Source organism: Ursus maritimus, unplaced genomic scaffold (assembly GCF_017311325.1).
Source record: "Ursus maritimus isolate PB19 unplaced genomic scaffold, ASM1731132v1 scaffold_4, whole genome shotgun sequence".
Classification (NCBI taxonomy): Eukaryota; Metazoa; Chordata; class Mammalia; order Carnivora; family Ursidae; genus Ursus; species Ursus maritimus.
This window is the reverse complement of record NW_024426552.1, coordinates 24,408,320-24,424,389: the sequence shown is the minus strand read 5'-3', so window position 1 is coordinate 24,424,389 and position 16,070 is coordinate 24,408,320. Positions and strand designations below refer to the sequence as shown.

Genomic DNA, 16,070 nt, shown 5'->3' with positions numbered 1-16,070 from the left:
GAGAAACTGATGGGTCAGTCGGTCCATAGCTGTTCTGTAACATGCCACAGATGTAATGATATTAAGAAGAAAACAAATTCCTGGCATTTCCTACCTCAAACGTGGCTAAGAGAAATAAAACTTAGGGGAGATTGTCAGAGACAGGAGCCTTTGGTGAACATCTTGGAGAACGTGGTCTTAATCCCTTGTACTATCTCCTTGACTCATTTGTAACTTTGTTTTCTTAGCTGCCATTGGAGTTTATTTATTTTTGGGTAGGAGGCATACGACATACACCTCTACATTTACTATGAGGTTTTCTCAGTGCACACATTTCTTTTTTCCAAGTTTTTATTTAAATTCCAGTTAGTTAACATACAGTGTAATATTAGCTTCAGGTGTAGAATTTAGTGATTCAGCACTTAAATGCAACAGCCAGTGCTCATCACAAGTGGCCTCCTTACTCCCTCTCCCCCATTTAACCCATCTCCCCCGCCCACCTCCCTCCCAGCAACCATCAGTTTGTTCTCTATAGTTGAGTCTGTTTCTTGGTTTGCCTGTCTTTCTCCTGGCCCATGTTCATTTGTTTTGTTTCTTAAATTCCACGGATGAGTGAAATCATATGGTATTTGACTTTCTCTAATTGACTTATTCTGCTCAGCATTAATACTCTCTAGCTCCCTCCACGTCATTGTAAATGGCAAGACTTCATTTTTTTATGGCTGGGTAATGTCCATTGTATATATGTGCAACCTCTTCTTTATCCATTCATCAGTTGATGGACATTTGGGCTCTTTCCGTAATCTGGCTGTGGTCGATAATGCTGCTATAAACAATGGGATGCACCGGTGCACATATTTTTTCAATGCATTACTACTTTATAAGGACATGCATGGAGAATTTCCTTTAGAATTTAGTGTCATTGGGGCACCTGGGTGGCTTAGTCTGTTAAATGTCTGCCTTCTGCTCGGGTCATGATCCCAGGGTCCTGGGAATGAGCCCCGCATCAGGCTCCCTGCTCAGCGGAGAGTCTGCTTCTCCCTCTTACTCTGCCCTCCCCTTTCTCATGCACTCAATCTCTCTCTCTCAAATAAATAAATAAAATCTAAAAAAAAAAAAGAAGAATTTAGTGTCAGGAGAAATCTGTCTTCCCTGTGGAACTGGTAGCATTTATCCTATCTCATAATTAAAGTGACACAATTTTTAAAGTTTTCCTTTTTGCACAGGTTTTCAGAATCTCAGACACAAATATTAGTAATTGTGCTGTCCCTGTATATTTTATAGATTTGTCTCTTTATTTCTTCAGACCTTATTTTCAGCTACTATTCTATTAATCTTACTGCACATAGCCTTTGTTATAAATCACCTCAGCTTCTTTTGAAAAGGTGAAGGTATAAAGAAAAAAAGAAGATGGAAGGAAATGAGAAAAGAAGGAAGGGAATAGGAAAGGAGGAAGGAAGCAAAAAATAAGGAAGAATGAAAATAAGGGAAAGAGGAAGAAGGAAAAATTAAAGAAAGGGACAGAGGGTATATTCCATTAGATTTTATCGATTTTATTCAAAATGGCCCTTGGTCTCATAGAATATACAGCATTATTTCCAGATTGAGGAGCTGGAAATAACTTTTAGAAGGGAAATAAAATGAACATGAAAACTTTTGTTATTCATTTCACAGGGCAAAAGTTTTCTCCTGTTCTCAACTATTTCTGTTTTAGAATATAGAAGCTTCCTCACAAATAACAGTGTCTAAGGATACTAGTCCTTTATCTGGTATGTCATTTGCAAATATCTTCTCCCATTCTGTAGGTTGCCTTTTAGTTTTGTTATTGTTTCCTCTGCTGTGCAAAAGATTTTATCTTGATGAAGTCCCAACAGTTCATTTTTGCCTTTGTTTCCCTTGCCTTTGGAGACGCGTCTTGCAAGAAGTTGCTTTGGCCGAGGTTGAAGAAGTTGCTACCTGTGTTCTCCTCTAGGATTCTGTTGGATTCCTGTCTCACATTTAGGTCTTTCATCCATTTTGAATGTATTTTTATGTATGGTGTGAGAAAGTGGTCCAGTTTCATTCTTCTGCATGTGGCTGTCTGCACTATGTGTTAATTAACTTGAATTTAAACAAAACAAAACAAAAAACCCAAAACAAAACCAGCGTCTAAGGAAATGATAAAGGATATTGGCTTGTATGTAATGAAGTGAGTAAAAAAGTCTTTGAGTAAAAAAAAAAAAAGTCTGTACCGGACTTTTATAGGCTAAAGAGCTATATGTTGTAAAAAATTTATTGGTAGATGACTCAAGTTGTGCCAAACATAAGAGATATTTTCTTAACCCTTTATATGTATGATTATAGTCTCAACAATTTCCTTGCCATATAAATCTCTCTGGGGTTACAAAATAGCCATTAGAGTAGAAGTCAAAATAAGAATTAAAGACAATGAGAATTCTCCCTGAATTGTATGTGTGTATAAATACGACATTTCATATAAAAGAGTCCCTTAATTCCCAATAATTAGTTTTCAAATACTTAGTGGGAGAAATCAGGAATGAATTTTTCAGAGAAAGCAATAATACCAGGCTGTGGTTGGTGAAAACCAAGCAACAGATTTTTTCCCCCCTTTTCACAATATCCTTCTTATAAAGGTTTCTTTAAACTCTCTACTTTTGTTTTGATCTACTGGGCAAGAAAGGTTTTTTTAGAGAAATTAAAATAGACTGGTGTCAGAAAGACAAACGAAGGAGTCCTCTGGATTAAGTCAGAGATGGTCCCCTTTTGTTTTTGATACCAGATGAAATCAAACTGCCAGACTTTAGAGATGGTTTGTATAAGTTCTCTGGTTTCTACTGAAACAAGTACACAAAATTTCATGGGTTCCTTTGAGACAACAAGATCGCGGGGGACTCTGCAAAGACCCAAGATCTCTAGGCCCCACACTAGCCAAGGTCTGGGGTCTGTGAAGCTACTTGTTGTCCATGATAATAAGTAAGAGGTTTGTAATTAGATCAGAAATAATTACATATTAACTTTTACTAACCTGTAATTGAAATTTAGTCCTTCCTTCTTATACAAATGTAGGTGACTAACCACAACATTGGTAGCAACACCTATAATTTTGTGACCAAAACAAACATTGCAGTTGGTGCATACATCTAAAAATATCATTTATGCTCATTTTTTATCTTAGAGTAATCATTAGAACCACCAGTATATCTTATCCAATGCCTAAATAAATACATAATACCATATCATATTTAAAATATTTTGCTAGTTATTTTTTTATTTTTATTAATTTTTTTTAAGAGAAAGAGAAAATGCCCTTGAGTTGGGGGGTGGGCAGAGGGAGAGAAAGAATCTCAGGCGGACTCCATGCCTAGCGCATAGCTCCTGTGGGGAGTCCCTTGCAGGGCTTGATCTCACGATCCTCAGCTGAACTAGTGTCCAATGCTTAACCAATTGGGTCACCAGCAGCCCTTTGATAGTTATTTTTTAAGGAAGTTAATTTCCTTTGTGATTATGTGTATTTTATTTTTTACACTTAAATAAATCAAAGAAGAAGTTAGTAAGTTTCAGCAGACTGCCAAAAGAGTCCATGACACGCAAAAGACGGTTAAGAAAGCCTACCCTAGATTGCGGTTCTCAAACTTCAGCATCAGAATCACCTGAAGGGCTCGTTCAAACACAGTTTGCCAACCCTACTCTAGACTTGCCCATGAGTAGGTCTCAGGTGCAACTCCAGAACTGGCATTTCTGTACATTCATTCCAGGCTTGCAGGTGCTGTTAGTTTGATCCTAAAAATCCAACTTCAAAACCATTGACCACACTGAATCCAAATGTCTGTGTAAAAGACTGTGTGATTCTAACTATAACCAGGTTTGGGGTTGCTGAACCCACTCTTGGATTACAAATCAGTTGTACACTTGCTTTCACTCCCTTGCCCATCACAGACAGAATTTCCTAACCACTGTGCTTTTCATAATCTGGTAAACGATAAATTTACTAAATATGAATCTTAGAAAGTTATAAAATTACTATGCTTTTGCCACAATTATTTTCTCCTTACATATTTTTAGTTAATTCATTTCTAATTTTAAAATAGGAAAAATATCAGAGTTATAGTTTGTCTATCATGCAAATGATCAACTTTTTTGCTTGGTCAATTAAACCAAGTAAAATTAATTTTTTCTACCATCTTGCCCACAACATGCCCTATCTCACCCTAGGAAAGTAGCTAAGATTATGATAAAAATTTCCTTTGGTGCTAAACTTTCAAATTAAAAACTTAAAATAATAGACAATAGTATTTCTTTCTTTCTTTGTGCAGTTAGCAAATACAAAAATAAATCATTTAAAGTTAAAGTTAGTAGTTAAATTTTTTCTACTAATTCCTGTATCTTATCTTTGTTATTGTTCTGTGTTAAGGCTTTTCCCACATAGTTGAAAATCTGGGGACAATGACAGGAGGTATGGACAAGAACAGGAATACTTTTTGCCTACCAATTTTTAAAACTACTATGAAACACAGGTCCTATTTTCAGTTTTCCAGGACCCAGTGTTAAATTGTGGATACAAATTGGTGGTGGTGCCTATAGAGGCTATTAAGTCACTAATGCTCTGTTTATTTGGAAGGCTTATAAAAACAACATCTTACCCCCTCTCCCCAGCAGTTTCAAAACACCTCTGAAATGGAAGAACTTGAAGTAATTATTTTTTTTTTTTTATTTTGGATTTGAGAATGAGAGGCTCAACTTGAGGCTTCTGACATTGGAACTGAAGGTATCTTGCACGGGACAGCTACCGAATTTAAAAATTAACAGCAGCTCCCCATAAGCAGCCTGATAGGGGAATGTATCTCTATTTTTAAGACGTTAGTATTTCCTAAATTCTGTGAAGCTGCACAGCACAGATGACTTCTAGTTTTTAATGGCTTGGCAAGGCAAACCAACCACACAGTTCATTTATTGGGTTAGTAACGAGGTAGTGTGCTTTCCTAGGAAATGTTTTAAAAATCATTACCCTAAGTTTCTTTAACATTTATCCTTGCATTGGTGTAAAATGTTTCCTTTCATACTTTGATCAGAGACATGAAAGTGTTATTTAAAGTACTTTTTTACTTATGCATGCTATAAATGGCAGGGAATGAAAATGTTTCATTTAAAAGAGGGAAGGCTGATGAAATCTGCCTCACATGATTTACTAGAATCTTTGGGGAATTGCATTTTGTACCCTATCTGCATAAATAATCTTGAGAGACTACAGTGCCTTTTTAATAAATTGACTCCTAAATTACTTTCCACTGTAGCAAACACATCATTTTAAACTCACTAAGTTTTCTTTCGGTTACCATGCGCCAGTCTAGACACATTCTCATTAAGGCTATAACTTTCTTTCAATTACTAGAGCACGATGGAGACTATTTAATAAGTGCAGGCCCAAAGATTAAAGTATTTGCAGAGATTACCTGACTCATTTCTGAAGAAAGCAAGTGCCTGACCTTCATCAAAAATACTGTATCTAAGGCAGTGGGATATACTGTTTGCTTGATACACACTAAAAAATCTAGTTCTTTGTCCCTGTCTCCTGCTGGAAGGACTGTGATTCATAGGATATGAGGTCAGTGAACTAGAGAGTAAAACCTGGCTGGGGAAACATGTCAATGGATAGTACACAGTTGTGTGGGATTGCTCTCACCCACTCAGCTCACCCTGTTTGCTAGAACACCTTCCCTGACATGCCCAAAGTGAGTGATTCTCTTCTACCACATTGTATGTATCATGTTACATTGTCATTACCTTTGTATGTGTCTGTCCCCACCATATTTAAAGCCAAACCCATGTTTTACTCATCTATGGAACAGACACAATATCTTTGCTAATGCTTAAATTTCTGATCCGGGAGTAATCAAAATAATACCTTTATATCAGCAACTGTTAAAAAGTTATAAAGATATATGTTTCCTTTGTAATACATTCTCTCATGCAATTGTAGGAATCCCTAACATATTTCATTCAAATTTTAAAAACTTCTGTCAGTGAAGATGTTGATATTTTAATCTCTGTAAAAGATTCATCTTAACCCCATATGTCCTCCAGGAAACTCTTTAGTTAAGATTCCCAACCAGAAGGAAGGAACTCCTGTGTCTGTAACCATATAAGATGCTGGGATCGATGGTGAATGGGAACACAAGCTCTGGTACAGTGAACGCTCCACCATGCAGGGCACGCGGATTCATCACTTGTGGAAACAAGGTCAAGTTACCAATCTCCTTAGCTTAATCTTCACTACATTCCTGAGTCTATAAAACAATGCCTAAGAATTGCTGACAAGTTCGGTAGTGAAAGCAAATGACTTCCTAGGGCTTCACGTGTATGAACTTATGACTATTGAAATAAAATCAAAATTAAAGTAGGAATCTGGAATCCATGCCACTTACCCAGTACTTTACTTAAGTGAGAATAAACAAACAACTGTCAGTTTCAATGTTCTGTTGACCCTTCATCAAAAAACATTATTCCCTCTACAGCTTACCTTCCTCTAAGCCTCTTTATGTCTCAAAGTTTCCCATGTTGAAAGAATTTTTGTTAGAATACAAGCTATAATGTATTATAAAAACAATAATATATATAAAGTGCAAGAAGTCTCTGATTAATGCATATAAATCAAATTGAGGATTATTTACATAATGAATGATAAAACTCACATCCTCCCTTTGCTCTTTATTGGGATTTGTTTTCCTGATGAGGTTGACATCACTTGAATGAGGCTTAAATCTGGGGAGTTCTCATTCTGAATGAACAGCATTTTAGGAAGTAAAGGAAGTTGAAAACTCTCAATTGAAATTGTAAGAAATTATGGGGGTATTTCTGACATTCTGAATGGGACCTCAACAAATTCTCCTATGGTAAAATACCTATATGTGGTGGTTAGGCACTAGATTGGCATTAATATACAATGTAACTCTCCCAGTCTACTGGAAATTAAATGGCCATTATAAATTACACCAAGACTTATCACTGCATTAATGTTACTTCTAGTGGAAAATGTGTCTTGGGTTAAAAAAATAAACATTTCAAAATAAATTTTGAAAACCTGTGTATAGCATGAAGACTACGTGATTATTAATCAGCTAGAAATAAGGGCCCTTTATAAAGAAAGCAATCAATTATCTTTGATTTTGCTGAACTAGGAACAGTTGAGATCATTGCCAAGTGCTGAGGGTATGTGTAGATGCTGACTTTTTCACTTGACCCAAAATTTGTAGAATGGATTAGAAAATCACTCCCCGTCAGGACAGAAGGAAAATGATAATGATCTATAGTTGGACAACTTTGGGCATTTAGATAGCTAGATGTTTCTATTTCATATGCATGTATATTTATATGTAGTGAATAATCTATTGCTTTAACAAATGTTTATTTAATACCTATATTTTGAGACAATGATAAGTCTGAATGTTAGTAATGCAGTAATGGATAAAATAGGCATAGTTCCTATATTTATAGACTTTATAGTGTAATATGACAAGACAAACTAGTAAATAATATAGTGCTATAAGTGATAAAATAACCATCCATGATCTAATATGGTTAAATCTCCCAAATCATGAATACCAAAGGATCAGAATGCTGAATTCGAGTTGACTATGCAACTTAAAAGAAGCAGATTATTATTACTATCCCCTTCTATTTTAAACCTCATTATTTTTGAGACTTATGGGAAGGTAAAAAATGAATATGGTGAACCTGTATATTTGATGTACTATATTATGACAGACTGGAACTATAATAAATTTTAGGTGCATCATTAATATGGAATTATCATTTTCATTATGCTTCTTCAAAAATCTTGAAATTTTACATAACTTTTCTCATAGTAATTATACTGCTACAGATTTTCCAAAAGCATTATTATGGAAATGTTGCAAAGATAACAAAAGCATGTTCTCTAAGGACCCTCGTGATTAGTTTTATACATATACACACACACACACACACACACACACACCACATATAGTGATATAGCGTAGAGTATTTCATTTTCTTTGATTTCTATAGAAAATATTAATGACATGAGAAATGCTCATGTGTAAGCAGACTACAAAACAGCATAACACAATATTTTGTATGATTTTATAATACAGTATTCCTCTACACTTACGTTTATATCATATTTATAAAAAGGCTATTAACAGTGGTTGTTTTTGAGAATGGTGTTAATCAAGATTTTTATTTTCTTCCTTTTTCTCATGTGTATTTTCCAAATTCATAACTTCCATAAATTTTAAATGTCTTAGTAAACCCAATTTGATGCCAATAAAAAAGTTTGAGAATCTCTTAAAACAGAACTGAGTAGAATTACTTACCCTAGTCCCAGCAGCTGACAGACATCATTCGAGATCTGGGTGGTCCAGTTGTCAGCACAAGCTACATGCCATATGCTCAGGATTTGGAACTGCACCAAACCATTGTTGCTCATCGTGCCGTTGAAAAGGCGCACTAAAGAGATTCAATCACACACAGGGTCACTTTGACCTAAGTTGTTAAAAGTAAATGATGGACTCTAAACTACATGTGTTGGGACCCCTGGGTGGCTCAGTTGGTTAAGCATCTGACCCTTGATTTCAGCTCAGGTCATGATCTCAGGGTCCTGAGATCGAAACCCCCCAAGCTCTATGCTGGGGGTGGAGCCTGCTTAAGATTCTCTCTTCCCTTCCCTTCCCTTTGCCGCTCCCCCTTCCTTGCTTTCTCTCTCTCTCAAAAAAAAGTAAAGTACATGTGCAATGTTCTTAACATTTAGAGTTTAGAGATTGATTGTAATTTTTCTTAAGAGTGTGTTAAGTTGAAAAATATAAATTTGATAGACTTAACTTTGCTCTTTCATATAGCTATAAAAATGGGAAAGGCAGAGATATGGGAGTTTATTGCCTATCAATACAGAAAATAAGCAGAAAAAAAAGTTATTTGTGAGGAGCATGTCTTACGAGCTAGTCTCTGAAAGAAGGAAAAGTCAAGTTCAGAAACAACTTTAAGCACTCTCCCCCCCACCCCCCATTTCTTTCTCTAGAAACTAGTTTCTTTGGCCTTGTTCTTCAGCTGTTTGGTTTCTGTCGTCTTCCCCACCATCTTACAAGCATGTTGGATACAGTACAAAGGCTGTGAGTGGCTAGGCAGGGACTGGGCAAGGCTAAGCTAGTTCATCAAACAGGTGAAACATCAGCCATGATAGTTTTACCACAAACACCATACCGTAATTCTGTAAGTCAGTGTTATTGTTTATATTTTTTTCCCTATTCTGAGCAAAATAAGCATTGACTTTAAAATTAGACAGACTTAAGCTGAAAAGGCAACTCCAGCCCTTACAAGGTGTGTGGTCTTTGACAGCCACGGAACTTCTCCAAGCCTCAGGTTTCTCGTGGCTAAAAAGAGCTAATTCTTATTATGTTCAGATTGTTTTACAGTGCTGTGTTGTAGTGTGTGACACATAATAAGTAGCATTACGTATTTGCTTAGAAATAAAAGCAAGACATATTAACAGTAGCCACTGCTCATCACATTACAGAGATCTAGAAGTGGGCTAGACCAAGGACTCAACAAAGCAGAGGGAGTAGGTACCGAAGAACCAAGGACGCAAGGGAACAAGTCTAACACAGCTCTAAGTAAACATGAGGGGGTCTCCCGTGCAGGCAATGGGCAGAGTATCAGTCATTAAGGGCGGTATGAGAGGGCCTGGTGCAGGCCATTGTCTCTGTGATATTTTATACTTTCTATGGCAATATGGGTTGTCCTAGACTTAAAGTTACTAAATGTAGTCAAATTTAAATAGACAAACAAAAAACAGGGGTCTGCATGTGAACTTTTCTCCTAACCAGAATAACGTTGGAGGTGCTAAAATCGCTGGGGGATGACCACACCCAAAAGCACCAAAACGTGTCCCGATAAACACATTCCTAAATGTAGAGGCTGAAGCGACAAAAGTGTTTTCCTAAAAACAGAACATACCGCAATGTGCTTCATCTGAGCCATCCGTACAGTGTGGACGACCGTCACAGAGACTCATCAGGGGAACGCACTCTCCATTCTTACACTGAAAGTAGTCTTCCTTGCAGGGCTCTAGAGAGAGAGAATATTCATGTGTAGGGTGAAGAGGTGACAAGTAGATGATCCTGTGGTATCCATCCCACTTCTGCCGCTTTACGCATCGGCCTTTTCCTGCAGCGCACGGTTGAGCTAGGTTTAATATCAACTAAGACTATATGCACTTAGTTGCTCAGAATAGCTCTGCAATAATAGTGTCAAAGCCAGCGATGTGGCTTGAGACAAGTGTGGATAAAACCTTAGGCATTTTCTTTGCAGCAGAGCACAGAGAAGTTCTAAGAGATGGCCAAGGGGTTTAGGATACACGCCTCCCTCACAATCTCTGTTAGTCTGTTCAATAAACTCCTCCACCCCAAAAGAACATGCAAGCAACAACCATTGGAATGTTACACAAGCATAAAAAGATCTATTGATCCCACCATCCAAATGATACATCCGAACCTATACCATAGAGAAATGTGGAAGTTGCCTTCGGGAGGGACCAAAGTTGGACCAGGCTGGAAACAGTGAGATCAGTTAAAGCATGGGTCAGGTGGGGAAAAGTAGTCACAAAGAAATGGAATCTCTGCATTAGCAGTAATTGGTTAGGAACTTAAAGATGGAGCTCCAAATAAGTAAGTCGGCATCGGAGTCAAGAGAATGTGATTGGCATATGAAGAAACAGAAGAAAAATGAAAAGGCTGAACAAGGAGGGAATTGAGTGGATCTGGAGGTAGCTGGTGGTTTCCAGAATTAGAGTCGTGCAAAAATAGGCCTACTGGACATATTCATTGTTTGAGGAAAGAGGATGTTGCCGTTTCTGGGAACTGTTTGATCTTATAGGGTTTTATGCAGGAGAGAGGGGTTTGCTCCCTCAACAAGTTTTCTAATTGTGGGCTGGGGAAGGATCACTACTTGGCAGTACTAGGATCTCTGTTGAAGGCCACATGGGATTTGGCTTCCCTGAGAAGGGAGATAGTAGTTGGGTATGGAGAGGCTTGATGTTTCTTCCCCTACATCATCATGGGTGATCATATGGGGAAGCAACCCTTGATAAAAATAAGGAAGAGGGAAACCTACATTTTGAAAGCTACTATGGATATTACTCATAAACTATTCTATGTTTTCAAGGAGACACAATTCTTGTTAAAGTGGTTTCAAAACTGAACTGTATTAACCTCCGTATGGACTTTCTCAATTTATATTGACCAAATGTAATGGCACTTGAATCATTCCTATTGTTTTAAATCTAGGTTGTAGCCCCAAATCTGAGAGTACCAATCGATACTGTTACACTCTAAAAAGAGTTACTAAATGTAGCCATACTACACTTACTAAAACAAAACAAAACAAAACAAAACAAAACAAAACAAAACAAAACACCCAAATTGGTCTAGCAACTACCAATACTCATCACCTGTTTCCAGCGATATACATATATAAAAAGAGGATTAAGGTTTCTTCTAAAAAAAGACTGCATAATGTCCTTGAAGAAGAGCGTTTTCAAGGGAGAGAGGGGAAGATGGTGCATCCAGCACACCAAGTGAGGAAGGCTCCAAGACAACAATTCATATTGAGTTGCCTTAAAGGAGGAAGCCCCTCACGCACACCCCACCGGAAATGTTTTTACACTGAAGAATCACAAGGGCTGGTGCTTCCATGGGATTAATGCAGGAGCTTTCAGACTTTTTTTTGTCAATTTGTATGTGTGTGTGTATGTAACTAAATTAAACACCCTATTCTGTTCTATTCTATTCTATTCTATTCTGAATTTTATTCTATTCTATTTTGTTCCATTTCATAATAAGAAATACTGGTCAAAACCAGATAAATTGATTTCATGATCAGCTTTTTGAAAAATATTGGACTTAACTGAAGTATAGTGAATAACTTCATAGGAGGTGGTGACTTTAGTTTCTTAAAAAGTTTGTGGGCATATAGCTGTACAAATAAAGATTTATGCTCACTTCCTGTGTAATGAATTCAAAGTCAGAAATTAAACTGGAACTTCCCTTGATGGTAGTTAGGGACCAGGAGAGAGGGTGGGAGTGAAAATAGCCTAATTTTCTCCATGTGGGAAAAGTGCATGAGTTTCCTTTTGACCAATGACACTGGATAATTGAGTGACAGCTGCCTTACAGGACAAGCCGTCTCCAACAGAAAGTGGAGAGATAGAAGCTGGGGGTAGGGGGAGAGTATAGATTAGGAGCTGAGTAGGGCTATGGGAGATTGTCTAGGAAGAGTATTACACATGCCAACAGTGCAGTAGTCCCAGGGAAGGGGGGGGGCAGGAGAGGAATGCTCCAAAGAACCCACAGTTCTGTCCTTCAAAGGAGCTAGCATTTGGCCAGGAGCCACTGTTAGCCAAAAGAAAAATACAGTGGTGATAGAATTTTACTGTTTGCCTCTCCTCGGACACTACAGCTATAAGAAGATGGAAGGGAAAGAAGGTGGAAAATGAGTCAAAGGCAGTATTTTTACTCTCCTCTACCTTAACTTGTTAGGCTAAAGTTTGTACCAGAACAGGGAGATGAAAGAAACTTTGAACTAGATGATATTAAAGTTTTGATGCTGTATTTGACAGTACATCTTAGTATCTAGAAGTGAGTCTTAATTACCCAGTTAAGAAAATTTAATACCTAACATAACTAGGAGAGTGAAGAGATCTGCTTGAAATATCCAGGGGCCAAAGGGAGATTTGAAATAAAGTAGGTGGAGAAAAAGAAGCTTCTTCTGTTTACAGTTTTGTTGAGTCCATTCTATAAACTGAATATACAGTTTACTAACTGAAATACCCACATCTTTACATGCCTGGCATAAAGTGGGAAATCAGTAATATCTGTTTAAACATTAAGAGAATTAATTCATGTTAAATGAGCAATATGCCTCAAAGTTCAGTACGAACCCTAGTAACAGAGTTGACATGATATAAATACATTTTTTAAATTGGGCAATTGATTGGCTAATAGTGACTCTATTGATTTGTGAAACAGAAATATATTCTACAAATTATGAGATAAAATATGCTTGCTTGTATTTGAATGGTGGCTAAAACATAAGCTCTGGAATCTTATGACCTTGTTTTAATCTGCAATTTAGCCATTTTCTTTATGTTTATGTTCAACCTTGAGCAAATAAATTACTCTTTCTGAGCCTTAGTTTCTTTGACTGTCCAATGGGAATAAATACTATTATGTCTTGGGTGTATTCTGAGAGTCAGTTAAAGAAAAGAAATGTATTTGGGGGGGTGCCTGGGTGGGCTCAGTCAGTTAAGTGTCAGACACTTGGTTTCAGCTCCGGTCATGATCCCAGAATCCTGGGATCGAGCCCCACATCGGGCTCCCTGCTCTGTTGGGAGCCTGCTTCTCCCTCTCCTCCTGGCTCCTGCTATCTCTGTCTCTCTCTGTCAGATAAATAAATAAAATCTTAAAAAAAAAAAGAAATGTATTTGGTATACCAGTATGAATATATTGAATGTTCAATGAATAATATTCTCAACAGCAAAAAGAGTAACACTTAGCAAGCATCCCTTTCACTGATATTTTAAGTTAACGTTCTCACTTCCATGTTCCAGTTGCGCTCCCTTCCCCTCAGATAACCGTATCAACAAACAAGAAAGCATACTTAATCTTTTCCTCTGGGTCTCTTAAAATAATAATTGGAGTTGTCTCTACTTTATTGTAAACTTTGAAGCTTTGCAACCCATACTACGTCACATTAATTAAAAAAATATTTTAAGGAAGACATGGCTGGACTGGTTGTTTCTACAAATCTCTACCCCAATGAGAGAAGTAGGTTACATATATCAACTATAATACTATTAGGGATGTTCTTGTAAATGTAATTATCAATTTGTTTCACAAATACATAGTTTTTAACCAGATTAGTTAGATGATAAATGGGCGAAGACAATTTCATATTCTACAGGCAAGCATTAATATTTTTACCGACTTTATATTTTACTGTCCACTATTAATTTTCCTTTAAAAAGCAAGAAGGCTTAAAACTAGGTATACATGTATTTGTATTTGTATATTCTATTTTAAACCTATACTTTGATATATATTATATTTATTTAAAAAGTTGACAGCCTAATTACATATCCATGATTAAATATCTTAATACAGAATGTTAGTCACGATGAGTTATTTTTAAATTATCTCATTACTTTGTTTTCATAGCTTGTTAAAATCATTATGCAAAAATGAGTTCTCAATGCCAATAATTTAATCATAGATAAGTTTATTGATTATTTTACTCATTTACTAGTGTCATCAGGCTTTATTTACTTAGTAAAGCGCATATTTGCTGAATGGAAATTTAAATTTCTGAATGAAAATATAAATGAATACATGTATAAAGATCTGAAAATTATAATTTATTTATTTTTGTGCTGTGGCATGAAGCTGTTGTGGTTATATCCTACGAATCTAGAAAAAAACTTGCTTCTGTAAAATGGATGCATTCAATGAAAAAATGCTGAATGGGGCAAAATGATCTCTTGTTGCTGCACTGAGTAGAAATTATAAGTTCTGAAGAAAATGTGAATAAACTCTTTCAAAATTTTCCTTACATGCATGAACGGGATTCCGATTCTTTGCAACATATAGTAGTTCGGCTTCATTAAGAAGTCTGTAATCCAGAAGTGTAACTCTCTGTGGCCTCTGAAATCTTACTTCCGATCATTTTATGCCCATAGTGAGAGAGGGAAGAAGAAATATTGCGAAGAATTGAATTTTCCCATCTTCTTTTTATGAAGTCTCCAGTAGCCCTGCCTCATTTAGTCAACATATGCTTGGCTTTAAATGGAACCGAATTGATCTCTAAGGCACATGCCACACAATCTGGGGAGGGCTCTAAACCCCTAAATGTAATCAGCTGCCACTTCCACCGTTGCCTGATAAGCACTATTGAATTCCAAATTAAGACCCTGAGCATCAGAAAAGAGCAATGAGGGGACATTTATGGGGGACAGATCTTAATAAATCTATATTTCATATGCTCTAGTTTAATTTACAAGGAAATGCTAAAAATAGGATAAGGAAAGGAGATACAAAAATATGCTATACAATTGTTTTATATTTCAGTTGAATGCATTGGAAGGTGCCCTTAAAATATCTCAGAAGATAAATGATGTACATAAACGCTGAAAATTTGTGATATCCTTTTCATACTTCTTTCTAAAATGATCCTCAAAGCAGGGCACCATATAAACAGATAAGTATGCGCAATCTCTCTTTCCATTACCAGCTTGATTATCTTCCACTGCCAATTCCCTGTTTCTATAATTGCTTTCCCGTCTTTTGGTGTAAAAATCCCGCTGGGAGAAGATTGTGCTGATGATGACTCATTCACTCCATTTTCTACTCCGCAGCAGCATCTGTCCCTTGTCCAGGAGGCTTGGGAAACCACGTTCCCAGAATATTCACCACACAGTCCTGGTCATGGAAGCCTCCATTCTAGCTTCATTCAGGAATTCTCCCTAAATGATTTGTTTCTTGAATAACAAAATCATAGTAATTGCAATCTAGCAAATGAGTAAACGAACATGGACAACCCCTACACCAAAAACTTGGGATCTATTTCGTGTTGGAAGTAAAAGATTGTGCTCTTTAGGCTTTCCCTTGAATAGAATTGCTTGTGACATTTTTCAAAATCCTTGGTGTTGTATTTATCTCATAAAAATCTACTAAAAACCAGAAACTGTCATATTTTTGTTGGAAGAGATTTATTGCTGTATTTCTTTTTGTGATCTATTCTTTCCACATCTTTCCTTTGCTCTCATTTATAAAAAAATTTTTTTCTCTAAAATTTTGTATCAAAATGGTTTCTTTTTTGCAGATGGTGGAATGCCCAATAGTTATTCCAATTGCTTGGATTTATGAAAAAAATCCATTTCCCTATTGGTTGGAGTTAGTTTTTTATCTCATTAATTCAGTTGGTTTTATAATTCATCTTTATTTCTTTAAAAATATACTTTTTCTTATTTATTTATTTGTTTATTTATTTATTTATTTATTTATTTATTT

The 16,070-nt window shown here is 36.4% G+C and overlaps 1 protein-coding gene across 1 annotated transcript in view; it reads right to left on the bottom strand.

Moving 5' to 3' along the window:
• TMPRSS15 (transmembrane serine protease 15) overlaps positions 1–16,070 on the bottom strand; it is a 111,405-nt gene that overhangs the window by 28,180 nt on the left and 67,155 nt on the right. The window contains exons 18-19 of the mRNA XM_008701932.2: positions 9,967–10,077; positions 8,331–8,463 (exon numbers count right to left, since the gene is read on the bottom strand). Of these exons, the coding sequence (XP_008700154.2) occupies positions 8,331–8,463; positions 9,967–10,077 (244 nt within the window). The remainder of the gene's footprint in view (positions 1–8,330; positions 8,464–9,966; positions 10,078–16,070) is intronic.